The sequence below is a fragment of the Eschrichtius robustus genome, chromosome 13 (genome assembly GCF_028021215.1).
Source record: "Eschrichtius robustus isolate mEscRob2 chromosome 13, mEscRob2.pri, whole genome shotgun sequence".
Lineage (NCBI taxonomy): Eukaryota > Metazoa > Chordata > Mammalia > Artiodactyla > Eschrichtiidae > Eschrichtius > Eschrichtius robustus.
The window spans coordinates 68,530,770-68,553,762 of NC_090836.1; the positions used below are offsets into that span (position 1 = coordinate 68,530,770).

The 22,993-nt window shown below is 34.4% G+C and overlaps 1 protein-coding gene across 2 annotated transcripts in view; it reads right to left on the reverse strand.

The window, feature by feature from the left end:
• Positions 1-22,993, reverse strand: part of PPFIA2 (PTPRF interacting protein alpha 2) — a 470,795-nt gene that overhangs the window by 50,215 nt on the left and 397,587 nt on the right. For both annotated transcript variants that reach the window (XM_068559618.1, XM_068559619.1), the window contains exon 21: positions 13,069-13,162. In XM_068559618.1, the coding sequence (XP_068415719.1) occupies positions 13,069-13,162 (94 nt within the window). The remainder of the gene's footprint in view (positions 1-13,068; positions 13,163-22,993) is intronic.

A 22,993-nucleotide genomic window follows, 5' to 3' on the forward strand; every position in this document is an offset into this window, starting at 1 on the left:
AGCTGGACGTGCGATGCCACACCCTGCACATGCCTCCTCCAAACACATTCATTCAGAGAAACTGTGTATTCTTTCATTAAATGTGCATTTTAGAGAAATGCATGTTCTTTGACCTTAGCTGCAGAACAGCTGTGGCAAGCTCTTTAAATTTTCACATAAATGAAAACATAATTGTCCATACAAATTGGCATCACAATGTCCTAAGAAATTGAAGGCATATTTCTTACATCATATATGCAACATAAAGAAAATTAAGACCCAAAAGAGATACATTCCAGGTGGTTAAAGTGGTTTTCCTGTCAACATACCTGTGAACTCTTTGATGAGTTCTGAGAAAAGGGCAATTTCTGTGCTCTTCATGAAAATTGTCAGAAGTATTTGGGGCCAGTTATTACCATGGACAAAATAATCTTCCTCAGTCTACTAGCTACCTAGGAATTGCTCTCCAATAAAACAAGTTGAACAAATCTGTACACAGTGGAATATTAATATTTCTCACATATTTATTTATCATTTTTAAAATAGGAAACTTGAACCTATAGAAATACCCTGAATATAAAACATAAGAGAAATGATGAAAATAAACAGGAAACACAAATATAAGGGCATCACTCAAGAAGTATTGCTTAAAGTTCTAATATATTTATCGATGTATATAAGTTATCTGACTTTTCATAGTTTTTATGAACTTTCTCCTCCTCTATAGTCAATTAGTTTAAGAGCAATACTGAGCAGCTATTTCACTTTAGAATATTAAGTATTTCAGCTCACGACCTTCAAAAAAATATGTTCTGCAAAGGACAAAGCTATAATCGTAAATAACTCTAAGAGAGTTTGTGATAATATATTATAAATTCATATCAGAGGTAATATATATTTTCATAATTTTTTTGGTCTGGATAAAGTGATTTTTCTTCTTATAAAAATTGATATTCTTTTCTACATGCAGTTATTTACAGGAACATATAACCTCTTATTCTTTTTCTTTCTACTCCAGATTGTCGAGGTTACAAGACTAGCAAGAGAGATTCTGGTCAAGGATTAACATTTTTCAGTTAAAGACCGCTGTAAGTAATAGGCAAATAACAATTTTTCATTCACCTAGAAAACAGGTTTTAAGGTACCCTCTAATGAATAAGATCAATCCAGTTACTGGCACAATATTTTCCTTGGGAACATCAGCATACATCCAGACACAAACAAGAAGACATTATCAACTAACGTATATCTTATATTCCAAAACAGGATTCTTAAATGTTTAAGTTGCCTCACTTTAATCTTCTAGATCTCTTACTGAATGAATGGGCCTTCTGCTTATAAACTAGCTAACTTTGAATGTACAACTTCATATTAGAAATAATTTACTAAATGAACTCCATATGTGGAATATGGTTGCCTCTTGCTTCTTAAGGTTCAAGTTGGTGACTCAGAAATTTTAAAAATCAATTATTAACACCAGATTGGGAAGTGAACAGGTAGTAACTGAAGTGGAAAAGTGGAATGAAGAAAGGATTTCTTTCAATAGGTGAAACTTGAGAATGTTTAAATGCTGATGGCCACAACACAGAAGAGAGCAGAATTTGAATGTGTAAGTACAAGTGGGAAACTGGCACAACGTGACAGACAAAATGCGAAAGGATGCTCTTAAGTAAGAAGAGATTAACCTAGTTTCTGTAATAAAGCAGGATGGGGGCAAGTGTTAGTGTGGATTTGGCAGTAGATAATTCAGAGGACTCAGATTGGTCTCTTTTTTTCTCTCCCTCTGAAGTAGAATGTGAACGCACCTGCAGAAGATGTGGGTTTGAGGACAGTGGAGGTCTCCAACAGAAGTTGTAGAGAGTAGAAAGAAGATTGGTGAGACAAAAGTACTGGGATTACTTGGCAGTGTTGAATTCCCAAATGAAGCTTGTCCAAATTTCCCTGCATTTATTTTCTCCTGCAGCACAGAGGTGCCCAAATGTAGCCATGGAGAAAGAATATTCATTGGTGGCTGTAGTTACAATGTGGATGTCACCAAATGTAAGAGGAGTGATGGGCTTTAGGAATTTTTGAGTGTGGTGAAATTATGGACATAGAATTCAAGCTAAATAGGGAGAGAAAAGAGGACCAAATGGGGCTGATGCACTGGGAAAGGATAGAAGTTTTTAAAAAGACGGTAGTAGAAGAAGTTGATAAACGGAGCTGAAGGGAGGAGATAGGAAGAAATGATATGCTTGAATTAGCAATTTTCAAACAGGAATGATTTGGGGATGATAAGATTCAGAATACAGCATGAGAGGTGTCTGACTTGGAGTAGAGAATGACATTGGAAGTAATGAAGCTGTGAACTTAAAGGTTAAGTTGTGAATGGTTGTTCTATGTGGATACAAGAGCACCCGGGGTGATGGCAGAAATTGCTTTACATATAAAGACAGATGATGGGATACAGATAAAAATAAATAGCGAAGCACATTTATAGTGATCCTTACAAATGAAAGAAAATGGTTCAGAAGTTTTAAGTACGGTTCATCATCATACTTCTTCAGAAATAATTTTTCTTTAAAGTTAATATTGATTCAAAATAGCTAAAATATTTGAGACTCTTTAAAAGAGGTTAAAAAATCTTTATTCTTCCAAGAATTTTTGTTATTCATTTGCCTAGCAATCATACCCCAGTCAAGCCCCAAATTAAAATCTTAAGTATGTAGAATCTGAAATAAAGACATTTAATTGTATGTTCATGTATATATATATATGCATAAAATATAACATATATACACATACATATATATTTTTGAATGAAAAGTCTTTTGTTATAGAATTATTTTTTATGAAATCCTAGCAATAGGACGTAATCAGTGCCCTTCTTAGAAATGTGGAAACAAGGTAGAGAAGCTTGCTTCCTGAAAGGCTAATTTTAAATAACTATGGGAAAAAAGCACATCTTCAAAGTCCTTATAAAAATTACCATACAGAGCTAATATAAGAGCCTATATTTCTGGAAATAAATATAGAGAATGCTCTCCCAATTAAGATGTCAGTCAGCATTATATTTAAATTTACCTTAATTAGTCACTTTTTTTCTTTTAATAAAGGAACTTAATTATCCTTGCTATTAGGCACTAACTTTGAACGTTTTACTGGGATGAATAACATTAGATTGATTCAAGCACACGTTTAAATTTCTTACATAGCTTATTTATTAGTGATCATTACTATTCTTTTTTTTTAACATCTTTATTGGAGTATAATTGCTCTACAGTGTTGTGTTAGTTTCTGCTGTATAACAAAGTGAATCAGCTATCTGCATACATATCACCATATCCCCTCCCTCCTGTGTCTCCCTCCCACCCCTCTAGGTGGTCACAAAGCACCGAGCTGATCTCCCTGTGCTATGCAGCTGCTTCCCACTAGCTATCTATTTTACATTTGGTGGTGCATATATGTCAATGCTACTCTCTCACTTCGTCCCAGCTTATCCTTCCCCCTCCCCGTGTCCTCAAGTCCATTCTCTATGTCTGCGTCTTTATTCCTGTCCTGCCCCAGGTTCATCAGAACCATTTTTTTTTTTTTTTTTTAGATTCCATATATATGTGTTAGCATACGGTATTTGTTTTTCTCTTTCTGACTTACTTCACTCTGTATGACAGACTCTAGGTCCATCCACTTCACTACAAATAACTCAGTTTCGTTTCTTTTTATGGCTGAGTAATATTCCATTGTATATATGTGCCACATCTTCTTTATCCATTCATCTGTTGATGGACACTTAGGTTGCTTCCATGTCCTGGCTATTATAAATAGTGCTGCAATGAACATTGTGGTACATGATTCTTTTGAATTATGGTTTTCTCGGGGTATAGGCCCAGAATTACTATTCTTATATCAAACTTTGGGATATTATGTGTGGCTAATTATATCAGAAAAAAATCAACTTTATAAAGCAGCTACACCACTTTGAAATTACCTCCATTTCTCATTCTTAAAAAGAGATGTTTAATTTGAATACATTTGTTGCTCATTTTGAAGGATGGGATGGGGTCAGATAAGAAACTAATTATTCTCTATGAAAAAAATTATGTTACTCTTTTCAGAGTATAAAGAGAGAGATTTTTTTTGACTCCTCATGGAGACCATTTAAAGTTAGATCGGGTACTCATGGTCCAGGTGAAAGACTGGACTACATACTCCTTAAATTGTGGCCTTATCCCGAATCCTAAAAATTCAGAGAAAACAGGGCTCAGGAAACCTGCACTTTTATATACCACAGTGCTTGGAAAGCTATGTTTCTTCATGTGTGGAGGAAATAGCAGTTTCTACCTCAAAATCTTTGTAAAAACTTAAAGAGAAAATACATGTAAAATGTGTAGAACAGTGCCTAGCATACTGCAACTACTCAGTGTGATGATTAAATATTTATTACATATAAAGTAGATCATTATTATCATTACTACACAAAGGATGAGGAGGAAGATGGAACAGGATATATGCACACAAGGAGACAGAAGTAGTTATAAACAAGAAATAGATATTAAGTATATTAAGAACATAACATGTAAGATGGGAAGTAGGGACAGATAAAGCTGGTGACATAAACAGGAACCAGATAATATAGGGATTTAGGGGCTATATAAAAGCATTTGGAATTCATCCTAGGGATGCTAGGAAATGATTGAGGGATTTTAGGCAAGTTTAGAAATATGATTTAGATAGATCTCTTTAGCTGAAGTGTGAAGAATGGATTAGAAGAAGGCAAGGCTGGAAGTATAGACATTGTTTTAGTATGATGGCCTGAGAAAGAAAAGAAGAAAATCAACATGCTTGAGAGATGTTAAAGAGCTAGTATCTGGATTAATAGTATAGGGAGGTGACAGTGATCATGTACGCAGGTGCCTAGAGGAAGGGTAAGGACAAGGCAGAACGAGGGGTAAAGGCAAAGCCCAGATTTCTGGTTTGGTCATCTGGGTGAAAGTCACTGCCCTAGTTCCTGTTCCATATTCTTAGTTTTTCGTCTTCTTTTTCCACCCAGCTTCTAGTCATGTGTTCATTTATTCTGAACATATGTTTTGAGTACCTACACTATGCCAAGCATTGCAAATGTTTAAAAAAGCGGAGGTTCTCTGCATCTAGTTTTTTGAATTGTGCAGAGAATCACAGAATCCCAAGGCAGGGGCAATTTAAAGAGCATGTACTCCAATCTCTCAGCTGAAATTTGAATCCCTCATATAATAATTTTGCCACGTCCATATGCTTGGCAGGTCTATGTTGGACATAATCATGAGGAACAACTCTCTTTCTAAGCGGTCAGTTCTTCTCAGATCTGTGATTGTTAACAATTCTTAGACGCAGCTCAAATTTATTTGAAACAATCTCTCACTTTTGGCCCAAGATCTCATGCAGCCAAAAGAATACACCTGATTTCTCTTTTTCTTAGTAGCATCTGGATCTTTGTTGTCTACACTCCACATGTTCCTAATTATTTCTAACACTGCTTGAAGACATGGTTTGGTGTCATCTTGTTATGCTGGTCATGTTCCTCTGAATATATGTCTGAATACACCTACTTCAAGCCTGTTTCCCAGAAATTAACCAAATATCCAGCTATGATCTGGTCAGTGCATAGAGTTTTGGCCTTATCAATTGCTTTTTGGATATTGGAAATCAATATCTTTATCAGGCATTGCTAATTTGTCTTTTTTTGGTAGAAACATTTTTCTTAGGAGCTGCAGTTAAATGATATATATCCCCCTATACACAAGTAATCAATATGTATGGTCATGAAGTTGGATGCAGATTTATATAAATGACCCTATTAAACTTCATCTTGTTAGATGTGCATCTCTCTTTAAAGGTCTTCCTTAAACAAAATTATTTATCTAAAACTTAACTATGTCCTTTAGCTTCATGCGTTCACAAATCTCATATTCGTATTTAAATCAAATATGAAAAGGCTGAGTCCACCACCTTCTGTTTCACTCAGTCATCATCAATTCACTTGTTCAGCCCCTGTGATTACAACGGTCCCATCAGTTATATTTCCATGTTGTTAGTCTCATTTCAATATTATGTTCATTTAGAAAGTAATTGAAATACCTTGCTAAACTCAATATGTGGTATTTCAACAGCATTTTCCCTCATCTACATGTCTGGAAAATGTTTGAAAAGTTTAAGGACACAGCTTATTCTTAAGGAACTCCATTTACTCCTGGTGATCAATAATCCCCTTTCTTATTGTTCAAAAATAACCTAATAGATGTTTCACATTTATTTTGGGAACTAACAGTGAGGTGACCAGTCTTTAGCTCAGAGAACATCCGTTAAATAAGAACATTAGGTGGCTTTAGGCTTATGGCACTTTTCTCATTCTATTCAAAGACCAGAGACTTAGAGAAAGGATCATGGCCACTGAAATACTTAAGTGCAATAATTTATTTTCATGACTGTGTCTCTATAAGCTCTTTGAAGAGTGGAACTGTATAATTCAAATATCAGTAGTTTCTAACACAGTTCTTGGGACATAATAGGCACTAAGTGAATGAGTGAAAAGTTATCATTTGCATGTTCCATTAATCCAGGATTTACTTCAATCAAGACAAATATGGATTTTATTTTTTAGAAAAGGTGGTCATTCTTCTGGTACATGTAACTATCTTGAGTTTTCACTATTATTAATTCTTATCTTATTCTTTTCATTTTTCATGGAGAGCAAATATGGAGACTATACAGGGCTTCTGGTTCTATGTACTCTGTAATCTATTAACATTGCACCATAGGTTCACAAGAGCAGCCCTATTTCCTCCATGTTTTCTTCCTTCCTCCATATGTATATATATATAAAAAGCACATTGGTTTTCCTCAGATTCATTTTTCCTAACAAATTTCAATGGATTTTGGCCTTTAGCCTTTGGCTATTAGTACTTTATAGGTTCAAGAAATTCTTAGAATTGTCCATGGCTGGAGCTTGACAGGGCTATCCATGATCAGATGGTAAGGCAATGATAGCTCTAGCTCAGTGCAGGCAGAGAGGACAAACTTCTGGAATTCCAAGTAGGAAACTGTGACACATTTTCCCAGATAAATATTGAGAACATTGGGTTTAGGTTCTGAAATATTCTACTTTTATTAGAGCTTTTTGAGTTGGTTGCCCAAGAGTGTTCCCCTGTAACCATGTCTGTGCTAAATGAACTCTTGACTATAACTAATTGATCCAAGTACAAATATCTCTTCTACATTAGGCCAATCAGATTCTTTCACCTAGGAACTTAAAAATGTGAAATAGAAAAGACGAGTTCTTGACAACACTCTAGAGAAGTATTTCATAATCTGTCATAGTTGAAATTTTACAGTTGTCCTGGCCCTGTTGCTTCTGCAATCTCTGAGATACTCTAATATCCTACCAGTGAATTCCCCTTTTTGTTTTATTCAGCCAAATTTAGTGCCTATAACATTCTTACAAAATATATTTTTGTGGGGGAAGCAAAGACATTTACCTTCCATATATATGACCTTACTTACATGGGAAAATGTATTCAAAGCTTCTAACACATGTCTTACAAATTAACCTCTGGAATACAACTCATTTATAAGTTTAACTTGGCATATAGGCACTTAACAAGTATTTATTGTATGAAAGAATGTTGTGGAGTTTCTGTGATACCTTTAATTATGAATATTTTCAGTGACATTTATTTTGCTTAGAGATATGCAAACTCTGAAACTTCCAAATGCCAAAGATTAAAAGTGCCAAGTCTCAAAACATATTGACGTCTATGCACTGAAGGAGACCCTTAGGATTGCAATGGAAATAAATTAACTAAATCTATAGAGCTTCACTTTTATGTCTTTGAAGTCCTAACATAAAGATTCATTGGTAGTGATGAACTGTGACTGTTATGCTCCAAGGATAAAACTACTTCTCTGGAGGATGCTGCTGATGGCTGAGTTGGAATGTTAATTTCATTTTAATGATGTTGAAAAATTGATTTCAAATACGAAATCCATATTCACTTAGCAGTGATATCCATTCAGGAGAACATAGCAAATCTAACATATAATAACATATTACCTATATTATAACTAAAGATTGAAAATGATAAATTAGTCAGTATATTAATATTCATATGGTATCTTTCAATTTAGTCTCAAGATACAGAAGATTTCAACATGCATATATGTTTTAATTAAAAAATTCCACAGTGTTAAAATGCAGGAGAAAAACATTAGCAGATAAAAAATGAGACAGATATTTCAGGATTTGTATTTCTGGAGCTAAGTAACCATTCACTGGGTATTCTGTCGATTTTAATACATTCACTGCCTATCAAGGACTGTCGTGAGAGTTAGACAGGTGTATTACTAATGAAACAGACAACTTCATCTTTAATCTCATAAGTCTCTGTAAAAATAAGCTTCTTAGAATCAAAGTTAAGTCTAGAAATAAAAATCTTTTAGGTCAATACATGTAACACAGTCTAGTCTAACAAGTCTTAAGATTGAAAGTAATGAAATAGAAAAATGAAACATAAAAATCATTTGAATATAAACATACTTATGACATTTCTGAACCTCAAAGATAAAGGGAGAACTCAAACTTTCAGGAGAGAGAGAGAGAAAGAAAGGAAAAAGAATTCCTGTATGTTATACGTAAAAGAATGACAATCAGTTGACATTAGACATAACTGGAAGCCGGAAGAGCAGTATGTTTAAAGTTTTGAGGAAAAATTATTTTAAACTAATACTTCTACAATTTTCAATTAATCTTATGCATAAAATATATTTACAGATCTTAAGAAGTTTGTCATAAACCTTATCAACACATTTCCAGAGATGGTGATACGGGAAATTGGCAGCTAGATATGTTCCAGGAGAAAAAATAAGGTAAGAAATCTGAAGAGATATTAAAACAAATATATTGATACTTCTAAAACTCTTTTCTAGGCAAAGATGTTAACGACATAAAATTTCATTTTCTTCCTTGTGAGTTCATAGTTATCGATTCTAGAGTAACATATTTATGGAATCATAATATTGTAGATGCTATTTTTAAGGAGAGATGGGGCTTATACTTGCACATCTTGGAAACCTATGACTACCCAGCTCTTTCTGTGTCAGGTAACTTTATCTAACTTGGGGGTTCAGTTTTAGGAACCTCCCTTTTCCCATATACCTAACTCATGTTCTATCAGCTGTATCAGTAATAAAGCTGACATTTTGATCTCTTTTTGTCTGACTCCTTTGTCTATTACCAAATAAATTCTAAACTTTGGCAAAGAACAGAGTTTCTATTTACTGGGTATTAAAATACCCACACCTAGATTCTAAGTGAAGTTCGGGGAGTTAGGGAGTTACAGAACATTCATAAATTTAGGTTTTTGGTGGGCCAGACCATGTACGTTTTTGACCTTGCAGTAGCTTCTATTATGCTGTGCAGTTATTTTTTGGAGTTGTGTGGTTGACTTTCATTGGCCATCCTGAGCAAGTAGCTTTAGGTCTTAGTCTAAAACATTTGCTGGAGAGCTAAGAAAGGGAAATAAGTTCTTGAAGATCAGGATGCTAAGTATAAAAGAGAAGTGAAGTTCTCAGGTCTAGTCTTAGAAATGCGGAAGATGTTCAGTTTGTGTTAAATCAGAAAAGATGCTTGCCATCCAATGAAATCAAACAAGGGATGATGGAAAAGATCTCAGAGAGTAGTGACACATTGAGAAAACTGTGGAGAATCATAATTTTAATACGGAGACACATATTGCAAATAATAAGTGACTCAATCCTTAAAGATTAGGAGAACTATAAAACAAGACTGCAGAAAAACTGGTCCAATTTTAAAGGGGAAGGCTAGACAAATTAATATGAAGTACTCGAAGGATTACAAGATGAGTTTCAGTTTGATGCAATTATTGTAGGTATTGACTGTACTCCATATAAGCCTGGTGACAAAATTTATGGAATTAAAGATTTAAAGTAAAGTACAACAAAGATAAGATGTAGTAAAAATGAACCAGGTAGAACAACAATAGATTGACTTTAGACCTTAAGATTAGATGTTGTTCTGATGGAAGAATAGCACCTGAGTGATAATACACAACTCAGGAAGATAATACTCAACTCAAGAATTTTTAGAACAGTAGGTGCTTTAACAGATCCAGTATTGTTGTTTCCTATTTATCATCATAGGACAGTAGCAGAAATATAAGAAAAACAAATGTCTGCACCAGAAAGCAAAGTAGAAGTAGAACAAAGTAGGAACACAGACCAAGTAAAACGCTTTAATCTACACGTGTTTAATTTGCTGGATGGTAAATGCACCTCAAGTTAGACCTTTGTTTGGGACTGCTAACATTGCAAATTTCTGAACTTTGCAAGAATTTGGAATGTCTTGAATGCTGCTTTATGAAAGTATGTCCCCCATATGGTTTTTAAAAATGTGTCATAAGTAACTTATTTAAAGATTTCTTCCAATTAAATTTAAATTCACAGATTGTCAACTGTAGATACCTGATATCCTAGTAAAGTTAAAAAGAAGACTTTTTTCCAGCTCTGCTATTCCCACAGGTAGACTAATGAATCTCTGATACGAACTTTGGTACAGTGATCATAGGTCTAAGTACTATGTGCTGGACACATCATTTGGCTTGGTCATTAGATTAAATGTAGAAAAACAACTGTCAAGAAACTACAGTCATTGCAACCATGCATGTACAATCTATAGTGTTCAACATTTTGAAATAGTTTGCTCCATTTTTTTGTGTATTTTTCCAAAAAAAGTACTTGAATTTTTTTCCGTCTTGAAAGTAGACAAGTACACATGAAATTTGAACACAGAAAAGAGTATGATTCCTTGAAGCACACTTAAAGAGGATATGGTGTCTTAAAAAAAAGAATATTGGAATTGTTTAAATAAAATTGTAAATGCTTTAGAAAATTTGAGAACGTGATCAATATTTAATCATAATTAATAATACATTTGATAGAAGTAAATTTTGAAACTATGTCATTTAAAAATAATTTACCTTGTTTATCTTGTAAAACCCATTACATGAAGGCACTTCACCCTTTGGTAACCCAGAAACCCAGGCATGGTGCCATGGAAGTCCTGAATAAGTGTTAGCACTTCCTTATACGTCTTACAAATACAGGTTGCATATTTGTGCTCATAGGGCTTTGTTATGAGATTATCAATAATAAGAGAGAGATTTCTGTCCTTTCATTGATTAACAATGCTAGCCTTGTTGGATCCATTTTAACCCAAATATTATTATTCTATAGGAAATAGTTGTGCTAAGGAATGTTAGCCTTTGTTGTATTATAGTTTGTTTTAAATAGTCTTCTTAACATTCAAGACTAGTATTCTATTTACCACATTTAAAAATTATATTTTGCCAAAACATATGCAAAATGAAACAATAAAGTCAAGCATAGTAAGATCTCAAACCAAGTCCAGAACTAAAATCACTTTCTGACTATGAGGATACTTAGGATTCAAGAAATAATTCCATAAAATTAATATCAAATCAATCCAACAGTGTGTAAACTTAACAATTGCTAAACTTTAATTCTAAATTTATGATATTGTCAAGCCATTGTATAATTGGAATTTTTTAACTTTAGTAGCTGTTAAAATGACCACTTAACTTGGTCCATAAACAACAAATGAACTATGTGAGGCATTGCCTTATATGCAATATGAAAACAGGCCAGATTGCCATTATTTGTAAATATTTCATTGTGGGAAAAATGAGAATTAACTTTTAAGGGAAATAAGCCATGTCCATTAGCCAGGCTAGGTTTTGATTATTCTTGTTCATTTAGATTTAAAGCAATCTTAAATAAATACATTCAAAATCCTTTAGACATCAAATAAATTTTAGAGTCTATCAAAGGAGATTATTTTTCTCAGTAAATAACCATAAAATATAACATTTATTGATAGGAACATATTGTGATAATATTTAAATACACTTTTGAGTAATCAGTAATGAAAGAGGAAATATTTATTAGTGTGGAATGTGACTGAGCATTTAATTGTCTTCAAGAAATAATGCTCCCACAGTCACTTCTTTTTTCTGCACAGTATTCCTACTAAATTTAGGTATATAACTAATTTTAGTAGGTAGAAAATTAATGACACAATTAGACTAGTGGACTTTTCTACAACTTGTAACTACATATTTCTTCATTATTAGCAAACATCTGCAAAGCAAGCGAGAAGGCAAAATATGAAGTAAATTAATTAGCCTGACTAGTATAACCACGTGCACATTAGCCTGACTAATATAACCATGTTACAATAATGATGACTAGAGCAATGAACATTCTTTCATAGGAAAGAAGGTTAATATGAAAACTATAAACACAATGTAATATTTGAGAGGGAAGAAAAGGAGTAACCAACCAAATGATTCTGGAATAAAGAGAAATTCTTTGGATTTTAAAGAACATGGTCTAAAGGTCCTATTTCATCAGTGAAAATGTTACTAAGCTTTTAAAAAATATGTTATATATGGACCCACTTGCTTTCTAACAGCTGCTGAGACTCCAAAATTGCCAGTTTTGCAAGTCATTTAAAGGTTCCACATTATACATGAATGAAAAAAATACACTATCAGTTTCCTGACAGATGCAAAACAATCTGCTGTGAGTCTAAAATAAGTTTATGTTCAATCAGTCAGAGAAACATTCTCCTTTTAAATACTCCATTTTAAGAGGAGGTCCTTTAACTGTTGTGAGAGGAACATGAAGTTGGATACTCTCTCATTTTATCATACCAATTCAGTACTGAATTTAACATCAAATGGAATATTACATTATTTGTAAGGCTACATTTAAATATTTTAAATATATTTGAGTTTTGAAATAAATGATCTCTTAGAAAAAAACTGTTTATTTCTACTATGGGCCAAAGATTTTTATTTTAATAGTTAGCCCATTATAACCATGAAACTGGTGTACCAAATAGTTTTAGGGAAGACCAGGACACTACTGGCCTCTGTCTATTGTTTTGTTTCCAATTACTCTCTTTTTAATTCCCCACAAACAATGACACAAAGTAAGTAAAAGTTAGAAAAAGGAGGAAAAAAAAATCTCCAAACCTACTTTTTCTTCAGTCTTCTATCCTTCTCAGCTTGAGTTCCAAGTTTGCCTAACCCCAGGGACTCCTGAGCTGCAGCTTCAGTCTCCATAAAGCCTCCTGTGAAGAAGTAACTATTCATATTAGGTTGGATATATTGTATCAATTCTGAAATTAAATTTTTAAAAGTTTATTTGAGCAATTGTTTAGTATTACATTTTTTAAAAAAATTTTTTGGCCTGCCTTTGTATTTCTAACACAATATGCATTCAATGGCATGGGTACATACATAAACATACACTGAGACAATGAAAAAAATAAAAGGTACCTCTTGGTAGACCATTCAATTGCACCTAGTAGCAACATAATACATGTAGCCTGTACACTGACAAACACTTGAATATATAGTTTGAAAGCTATGAGGTCTATTTTTCCTTACGAAAAATGAAAAAAACTGTGCAGTGTGTGAGGTTTTTTTCGATGTTTGAAACGTGGAATTTTTCATATATAACGAAATAAATGATAGCCCAATGAGCAGAAACTCAGGTGTATGTCTTCAATTCCAAGTTGAGAGAATGGCGAAACATTTGCTGAGTTATCAAAACTTTCTGTATCTTGTTCTGGAGTCCTCTTCTGCTCACTTGGATGACTCCTATATCCTTCAGTACCAACGTAACTTCCAGAACTTCCTATGTTCTGGCAGGCTTTGTTTTGTTTTGTAATTTTTATAGTAATACCTGAAAAAATTCTAAATCTTTCTTCAAAAGACCCTGGTAAGACTTGTTTTTACCTAGCAGGTCATAAATTATTTGATGTAGTGTCAGTTTTATTGGCTTTGGGGTATATCTGATATATATAACCTTGGAATAAGAGAAGGAAGAAAGGAAAGTGTGTTGGGCACCAAACAATTTTACAAAGCAATTATTTAGTATCTTTAAACATATCATTGTTCATAAATTATCTGTTGTAATTGAAAAATGAGAACTTAATCCTGGGCTCTGTTTTCTCTTTGCTATTTACTATGTAAAAAACATGAAGTCAAGGTAAATGAAAAGTGCTCATTATTTTTAAGTCGTTTTAATTGGAAGAGATTTAAATTTCCATTTAAGCTCAAGATTAAGTAGAAAGATTTACGCTAATATTAACTCTTAAAAGTCTACACAAAAACATTCACCAATATATCAGTAAATAAGTACTATTAAAGATAATTTTGTTGTAATTATTTTTCATAATTCATTTTAACAAACAATTTAAATACTCAGTATTATTAATTCTGGATCATTGATATAAATAAGTTAATCTCATAGCCTACTAACTCTGTTACTGAACTGGATAATTATAAGAAAGTCCTCTTTAATTGAAAACACATTGATTGCTGTCTAGATCTTATTCAGGGATTCAGAGTTTGAGGACTGAAATTTATTCAATTATGCACATATGCAATTAATACTTAAAGAACTTTTTATTGTGAATGATTTTCGTTGTTGGTATCATTAGGAAAGTCATCCACTAGTTGACTAAAGTACTCGGGAAACATTTTTAAATGTGGGAATTTCCATTATGCACAGTGAGTGAATATTTTCATTTTATTTCTCTCATTGGTATACTTGCCCTACTGTACATCCATAAATTACTATTCACAATCTGCAATTAACAATAAAATTGTTCTCTTGAAACATAAATGGAAATGAATAATGATTCACTTAAAAGTTAAAAATTCTTGATCAGTCCAGATGGGACACAGAGACTGATGAGTAGACCCATTCTATAAACAATGAGACATTTTCAACCACTACACGGTTGAATGAACCAGGCTTTTTGCCCTTCTGAGCAAAGAACATTTTAAATTTTTAAATTTAAATTTTAAATTTAAATGATTTAAATTTAGATTTAATTTTTTTTCAAGAACCCAACATTTTAATTAGAGAAAAGAACAGTTTTTAAAAAAATTAACGCTCTGGAGGAGAAACAAAGAGAGCTCTAGAGGAATTTTGTGAGTCAAAACTAGACCCAGAAAAAGTAGATATTAGACTTTTCTTCTCATAAATAAAATTATAAAAATAAAAAGCATGAGGAGCTTGGAAATACTCTGAGCGCTTCAAAATCTAATATCCTTTGAAAAGAATTTAATAAAGAATTGTCGACACATCCCGTTTGAAAATGCCAATAGAAAATGACACTTAAGGCCATAGTAGGCAAAATTATTTTTAAGCAGCATATGTAGAACCGTACCCTTAAGCAGGAGCAAAAGTCTAATTATGTGCATTTTTTAAGCCCAAATAAAACATTTCTAGATGAGAAAAACATTCTTTCATAGAACTGATCCAGCTGCCCCATAAATCCCAGGTTCGTCTTTCCAACCACCTGACCAGCTAACTGGTAGGATGACCTCAGTCAAACCAGCTTATGAACTCTTTTACTCTGTGGATGATTATCTAAATCTGGTGAGAGTCTGCTTCAATTTTTTCTAGCTATCAGTGGGATCCCATGGCTGTGTGGACTTTAGGAATATCTGCTCATCTAGACCAGTGTATTCATTAATCACATATGGCATTGAGTACTTGAAATGTGGCTGGTCCAAATTAAGCGCTCTGAGTATAAAATATGCAAAAGATTTTGAAAACTTAGTACCAAAAAAAAAAGAAAAGAAGATACCTAATTAATAATTTTATATTGATTACATGTTGAAATAATAATTTTTTCTATATTGGTTTAAATAAAATACATTATTAAAATTAATTGCCCGTCTCTTTTTACTTATCTTAATATGGCTACTAGAAAATTAATAATTACATATGCAACTTATATGTGCGGCTTGCACTATATTCCTGTTCAGCAGTGCTATATAGTAGTGGTTCTATACTGGAGACAGTACCAGTTTCCAGAGGGAATGTAAATATTTGCATATGTTTATGGAGGAAGAGGGCCACATCTTTAGATGTCGCAACGACTGCAAAGTGCAACCGATATATATTAGGTAGGAGATAAGAAATCTAAACTTCCTTCAATGAGTAGAAAATTCTTCAGCTTGCCCATCTTGAAATGGCAAGAGAGTCCCCAATGAGAAACAATGGCTGGTGGATGCTAAGGGTTGCTTATTCTCCAGGAGACCCCTTAGGAATATGGAGAGAGCATCATTAACTCCACCCATCTCATGGCATAAAGTGCTCAGGCATAGAAGGCTTGAGTCCCATGAGCCAGTGTACATTCAGATAATAAATTGCTTATCACCTTGTCAGCGGCCCCCTAGTGGTTGCATATGCAAAAGCCCAAGCCAAAATTCATGTCCTCAGTGAAGTTCTCTAGGCACTCTATCACTCAGGCACACTCTCTTTTGTGAGGCTGTCAAGGACTTGGAAGTGTTTGAGACAGGATAACTTTTACGGTGTGAGGGGCCTAGTCAAATATTTTTCCAACCCCTTTCTATACAAACATTTTGAGTAAACCAAAATTAGTGGGACGACAATCTAGTGTGGTCCAATCTCATATGATACCATTCTAACAGCAGGAGTGAGTGATTCCATTGTTAGACCATCCTTCTGAACCAGGGTCAGGCCACTGGTCCAGAACAACCCCACAGGCAAGTCTCTGGGCTCCCCAAGGAATCTGGTCAACCCCAGATACGAGGTAGGGAGTTAGGGAGAAACAGGGACCCAGGTGCACATGGTTTGGTTGGATTAGGCACTCTGCCCAGATGGCACTGCCTTCCTGGCTAGTTACAGGGTCTGAAAGGTAAAAAAAATTTGAATGCTTCTAGAGACTCGACCTACACAGGTCCAGGTCTTGGGTGAGGGTATTCTGCCCGTATGACATTGCCAGCCCCAACCTCTCCCAGGCACCAGAAGGAAGGTTTTAGAGAATTTCAAGAGAGGTGCTACAAAGTGAGGTTACCTAAGACCCAGGCTGAGGAATTTGAGGAAGGACCTTCATATGCCCAGATCTTTGGATGGTACTCTTTGGAGATATCTGTTCATTAGGATTGTGAAGGCAAATATCTCTATGATGCCTGGGCCTCAGACTCCAATCAGAATAATTTATTTCATGTTGACCCTTGAGGTACAAGTCTGTAGGAATTTCTGGCCAAAACCCACATTGCAAAAACTCTGTATCTCCGTTTTTCCAGCAGAGTTCCCTGTTATCGTATTAAAAAGGGAACTCAATTCCAGGGAGATTAAGACTATAATCTGCTGCTGATCAGTAGTTTCATCTTTCTTCTACTTGACCTCACTTCGGTATTAATCCATACCACTCATTTTGATTTTAAATGCACTTGAATTTATAAGTGATTACTTAATTGTTTCATGACTCTTAGTCTGTTAGTTCTCTGGAGGATGCACCTAGGCACTGTGCCTGGCTCATAAATGGTATGTAATAAATGCATTCACAATTGAAGCTAAAAAATGCTTTCTTCAAAAGAAGACCCTTTCACTATGTAGAGCATGACTCATCTCTAATTGATACTTTGGGAAATTATATTGTATTTTCTAGTCCCATAACATCTAGGAACAATCTGAATTTCGGGGTAAAGGCCAGCACAGCCACCCACATTTTACATGTAGAAAGGTACTTGCTAACTAATGCTGGTGCAATGTTGATGTTGTTTCTGTCAGTGTGAAATTATTTTCTTCATTATGCTGATTATAACAAATCAAAGAATTTAGACCATTATTACATAATCTGACAGATGACCATAAAGGAAAGAAAACTGCAATTTACCAGGCAAAAAAGTCTCTTTGAAATATATTGCTTCTCATATACACTTAAAGGAAATTTGCAAGAGTAGTTTTTATTTATTTTTTTTACTCAACAATATATGCATTTTATACATCTGTAATTAGAGATACTACCTGTATAATTTACATATATTTTTCTGCTTTTACCATTTTTTCCATAACTTTGCTATATTTTGATCAATTCTCCATTCTTGAAAATCTCTGTCTTTGATTTCTGTTTCCTTCTTGTAATGCCTCTTTTCTTTATGCTTACCATTCACTGTTGACATCTGCTAGGGTAGTCACGTGTGTTCTGTTCTTTTTTCTTTACAGTCATTATTATTAGGACTCTCTGAAGGCGTGGGAGGGCTGGTGTTTCCTAGGCAGTAAATGTGTTAAAATCATATGGAACAGATGACTCCCCCGAAGTAGCAAATGTTTTAACACCACTACCTCTTCATTCTCTATTACCATTTTCCTAAGCTGGTTAACTGCCTCTAAAGCGTGGTACTTGATTGCTCTGACTGCTAACTCTCACTCCTGCTTGGATACTTGACCCTGGAACCTAGATCATTTCCTGTGCTGTGTCTGCTTCAATTTGCTGCCTCCTAATCTCTGCATTTCCAATCTCTCCACAGCTTGGTAACTTGACCCTCAATTTTGATCATTTCTTTTGCTTGATATTAATAATTTGGTTTCACACTCTGGACCCCAGACTGTACCCACTTCCTAACTAACCATAAAAAAGAGCCAGGTTTCTTTCCATCATGTTTCCCTTGGAGTTTGTCCTATCATGTGGCTTCAGTACCCTTTTTTTCAGAGATAAGTCCTATTTGAAACTCAAGCTTTAACCTTTTCAATTCTGAAGGAAAACGGCACTTAGATGTCCCTAGTAGAATCAAACATATCCAGGGAGAGAAAAACTAATAATCTGAACTCTTTACTGACATTATGTCTGTATGTTTTACAAGAAAATTTATAATATATTCTGTGATATCTTTTTTATTATTGCCTTGAATTATTCTTTACTTTTTATGCATTTGTGTGTAATATCCTCAAGAAGTTATAAACTTTCTGAAAAAAATAATCATGTCTTTAATTTCATTAAGTTCCCAAACATGCTCCACGAGACTAGGAGCTCAATGAGGTATTTTTTGATGGAAACAGTCCCAAGAGTATATTGTCTGGAGCACTAGACCAGGAAGTGACATCTGGGAACCACTGCCAATTCTCCTACCAAGCAGCTGCTTTGCCACGATGATTGTTAAAATCATCTCAGTTTCTGTATAGTATAGAATGTGGCTCACTACATGATCTTTAGATATCTTCTAATTCTGAAAGTCTGTAATTTTAAAAATAATAGGCATTTTCATAGTAAATAACTCATGGTATATATTTTGTAGAAGGAAGAGTTGCTGGGTCTAAGGCTTAAATGTTAGAGCTTCATAGATTCAGGATTACTGGGGTTGAAATAGATCTTAAAGATCATCCAATCCAACTGCCTTTCTAATTCTTGGACCCCTTCCACAACAGTTCTTCCTCGTATTTACCTAGCTTCTGCTTGACCATCTCCAGTGACAAACAAGTCATTATTTGACAAGCTAGCTTGTTTGTATATAATTATGACTCACCAGTGTTCTCTTTCTTACACTGAGATGAGGTTAGTCTTTCTAGAATGTTAACACTTTGGCTACAGTTTTGTACCCTCACTCAACAACACAAAGACCAAAGATTTCGCCACATAACAGCTTTTCAGATATTCTTAATCAGCCATCCAGACAGGTCAGCAAGGAGAATAAACATACCCCTGTACTTAGCTACTCCTCATATAATTTCAATCTTCCTCATCAGCTTAATCCTCTCCAACCTTTTTCTGAGGTTATGATATGCCTCTGAAAGTGTAGTAAACAGAAATGGATACTATTCCTTGGCTCTTGTTTTACAACAGCAGAATAGAGTGGAAAAGTCTTCTTTTATCTCAATGGAGTACATCTATTAAAATGGACTAAATTTATTGACTAATATATTGACTTTAGAGTTACCTGAAAATTCTAAATTTTTCTTGTAAAAAATGCTCCTGAGAGTTATACTTTTAAAGTGGGATATTTTGGACCTTCCAAATCTCAGTTTTTTGAGGTAGTCTTTAAGGAAGAACACTGATTTTTTTTTTTTTCATTTGCGATTTCTTTCCCTATCAGTGATCCATAAATCAGATTACTGGGCTGTCGAAATATTCATGTCCAAGTGATTGGGGGATGTGAGGATCAAGAACAGGGTGAATCCTTATCATGTCACTAGAAACCTGGATCCAAGGTGGCATCACACCACTTATCATCACTATAAAGGAGGATTATGCAACCAGTTATAAATCCCACCAAGTTTTTCCATCACCCAAGCCCCATTTTGACATCTTGTCTACAGGGCTGTCGTGAGTCACAGCTCATCCAAATGCCTTTCCTGTTCTGTTACTGAGTAGCTTTGTCAAAGAAACAAACGAGCTTAATCCGATATGCCTATTTTAAACACAATTTAATTTGCTTTGTTTCAAAACAGGTTGATGCCTTCAGATAAAATTAAAAGTCAAGCCAGTCAAGATTCCAATTACTGATGCCTAATCATGGATCTTGAGGTTCAGAACTCCTGTTCATGGTTGTCTTGACAGGACAGACAATGTAGCAAGTAAAACTTTTCTGGGCCAGAAACATATTGAAGTTTTTGATTTGTTTTAAATGAAAGGTTGTCCATGTTTATGTACTATCTGTCTCACTAAATTGAACATTCTTTGATGCCAATGCCATGCTTTAACCATTTTCCTAAAGTCCATGGTTGGTTCTCTGTACTTCACATTGGCTCAACATATGCTATTCACTCAAAGTAGGAATAAATAAATGACTTTGGATTATCAGCATTCCCCCTGTCCAACCCCTCAAGATATCAACTCTCTTGGGCTTCAGTGTCCTCTTGTTAGTGCCTCTTTTCTGGATGAAGTTTTGCTTTTCAAGTAAGCAGACAGAGGCAAAAATGAGAGTTTTGGAATAGGTCCACTTATTTGTATATCTTGTTCACATAAGGTACACCTTCACTTTATTCATTTTCTTTAAACTTTAAAATTACTAAACAAAAATAATAAACATAAGAATTTTATAATTCCCCTTTTGGTCTGGGCAGTTTTTCCAATAATCAGTTTATTTTGGTTGGTGGCTTTTTTGACATTGTTCTTACATGTCTATGCCATTCACTTATATCTATTATTTGTTAGATACAGCTTTTGTACCAAAATTTTTTAGAATCTGTTTTTAGGAAGAGGTCACCTATTTCAGATCTACTACTTAAGTTTACATTATCATAAATATAGCTGTGAGTTTGTTACCATCCTCAAATTGCTTTGATACTATCTAGCCTTTCCTTCCATATTGGTTAAAACTGAACTTGTTTCTAGAATTTTATGTGTGGAAGTCAGGATATGGAAAGTTGTAAAGTGATTGACAGATGAGGAAGTAAAAATAGTAGTTGTGGACAACTCACTTAAGCTTGGATTATAAGGGTAGGGAAAAGATAAGTAAATATTTTGGGAAGGTGGCAGGATTAATGATGACCTTTAAAATATAGATTAGACATGAGCATGTTTAAAGATTAATGGAAATATCAGAGATGCATTGCATCTGGATGCATTAATCAGGGGGGAAAAGCTGTGGTCATTGGGCTGCTAAGTCTTTAAAGGGTGTTATTGCATCCTGAATCTATTGTATGCTCTAGGAAGTAAGCAGAGGTATTTACTGGCCGGGCTGTCTCCGTGTCCCTCAATGCGATTGTCGAACCTGTTTTTGCATCTTTTCATATTGGTGCTTGTAATATATAAAGAAAATGAAAGAAGAAAGAAGAGAGAAAGAGAAACTAAAACCAGATCCCCAAGTCTGCTAGAAGGAATATTTCCTCTGCCAGGACACTCTCCCCATATTCAATTGTGACTTTCAAGGAGGCATGGTTCATATATATGTTTTATCTTTTTAAATACTTTATCTTTAAAGTATTTTTAGCTTTATTCAAATGCTTTTCAATGTGTTGCTTCCTTTGACTTTTGGAGTTTCCACATTTATATTGCCTCTGCTATAACACATTTGTAAAAGTAGATTATATGTATATTGAATTTGATTCTACATGGTTAGTGGTTATCAATGCAGTCACATTGACTGACTCATCATAATCGAAGTTCACTTTATTACCCTAGCTTTTCAGATTGTTATATAAGGAAAATAATGTCCCCTTTATAATTATTCTTCTCTGTGAATTACTAAGAATTCCTCCCTTTCTGTTTGTCATTCCTGATGGAATTGAGTGAACATTTTCATAGTTCTATTTAGAAAGTTTTCTTCTTCCACACCTCATTTCATTTAAAGGCATCTAGCACAGCTACTCTCAGGTTAACTTACGTTTCTTTGCATTTATGAGCTAAACTCTTTAAGAGTTCTAAATCTTGGGACACGGTCCAAAATTTCAAATTTGGTTCTTTGACACCATCATCACTCTACCATATTACTTTCCATGCCATCATTTCCTATCTTCTATTTCTATTTTCATTGGTAGAAGAAAGAACATTGACAGTGCTCCCATGTCTGAATTTTCTAGATCAAGATATTAAAATCATGATCACTAGAGATGTTTCCCTACTTTCTTCTGATGTGTGAATCAGCAGCACTAAGTGGTAACCCCTGGGTTTGGTAAGTTTTCATGGTCCTCCCCTCACAACCTGGATGTACATCTTTCAGGACACAAGTAAACATGAGTCCATATCCCTCAACCAAAGCACTAGTGGTACAATGTACCATTTCTTCTGGAAAAAAATATGACTTCCTGAAACCTACTTGTGCCTGTGTTTTCTTCTTATTTTCTCAAGTATTATTTTTAATAAAGACCTTTATTCTTGGTTTCTCCAGGAGCTTTGATTCACCCTCAGTGTAGCTTCTGTATAGCTCCAGAGGTATAGATTTTTGTCTTTGTCTTCCTCATCAGCATTGTAGTCCTTACTGTGCTGCTGACACTGGCTTTGTTTGTACTCGGTTGTTCTATGGAGTAAAACAAAATTGCTCAGAGCTCAGAAATCTTCTCAGGACTATAATGTGATCTTGAATAGCTATTGCTATTTTCTGACTTGGATGGAGTTGATAAGAACCTAATTGTAATTGATTCCCTTCTCATCTGTTCTGACATAGAGACACACAGTCACTGAAAATGGGTAAAA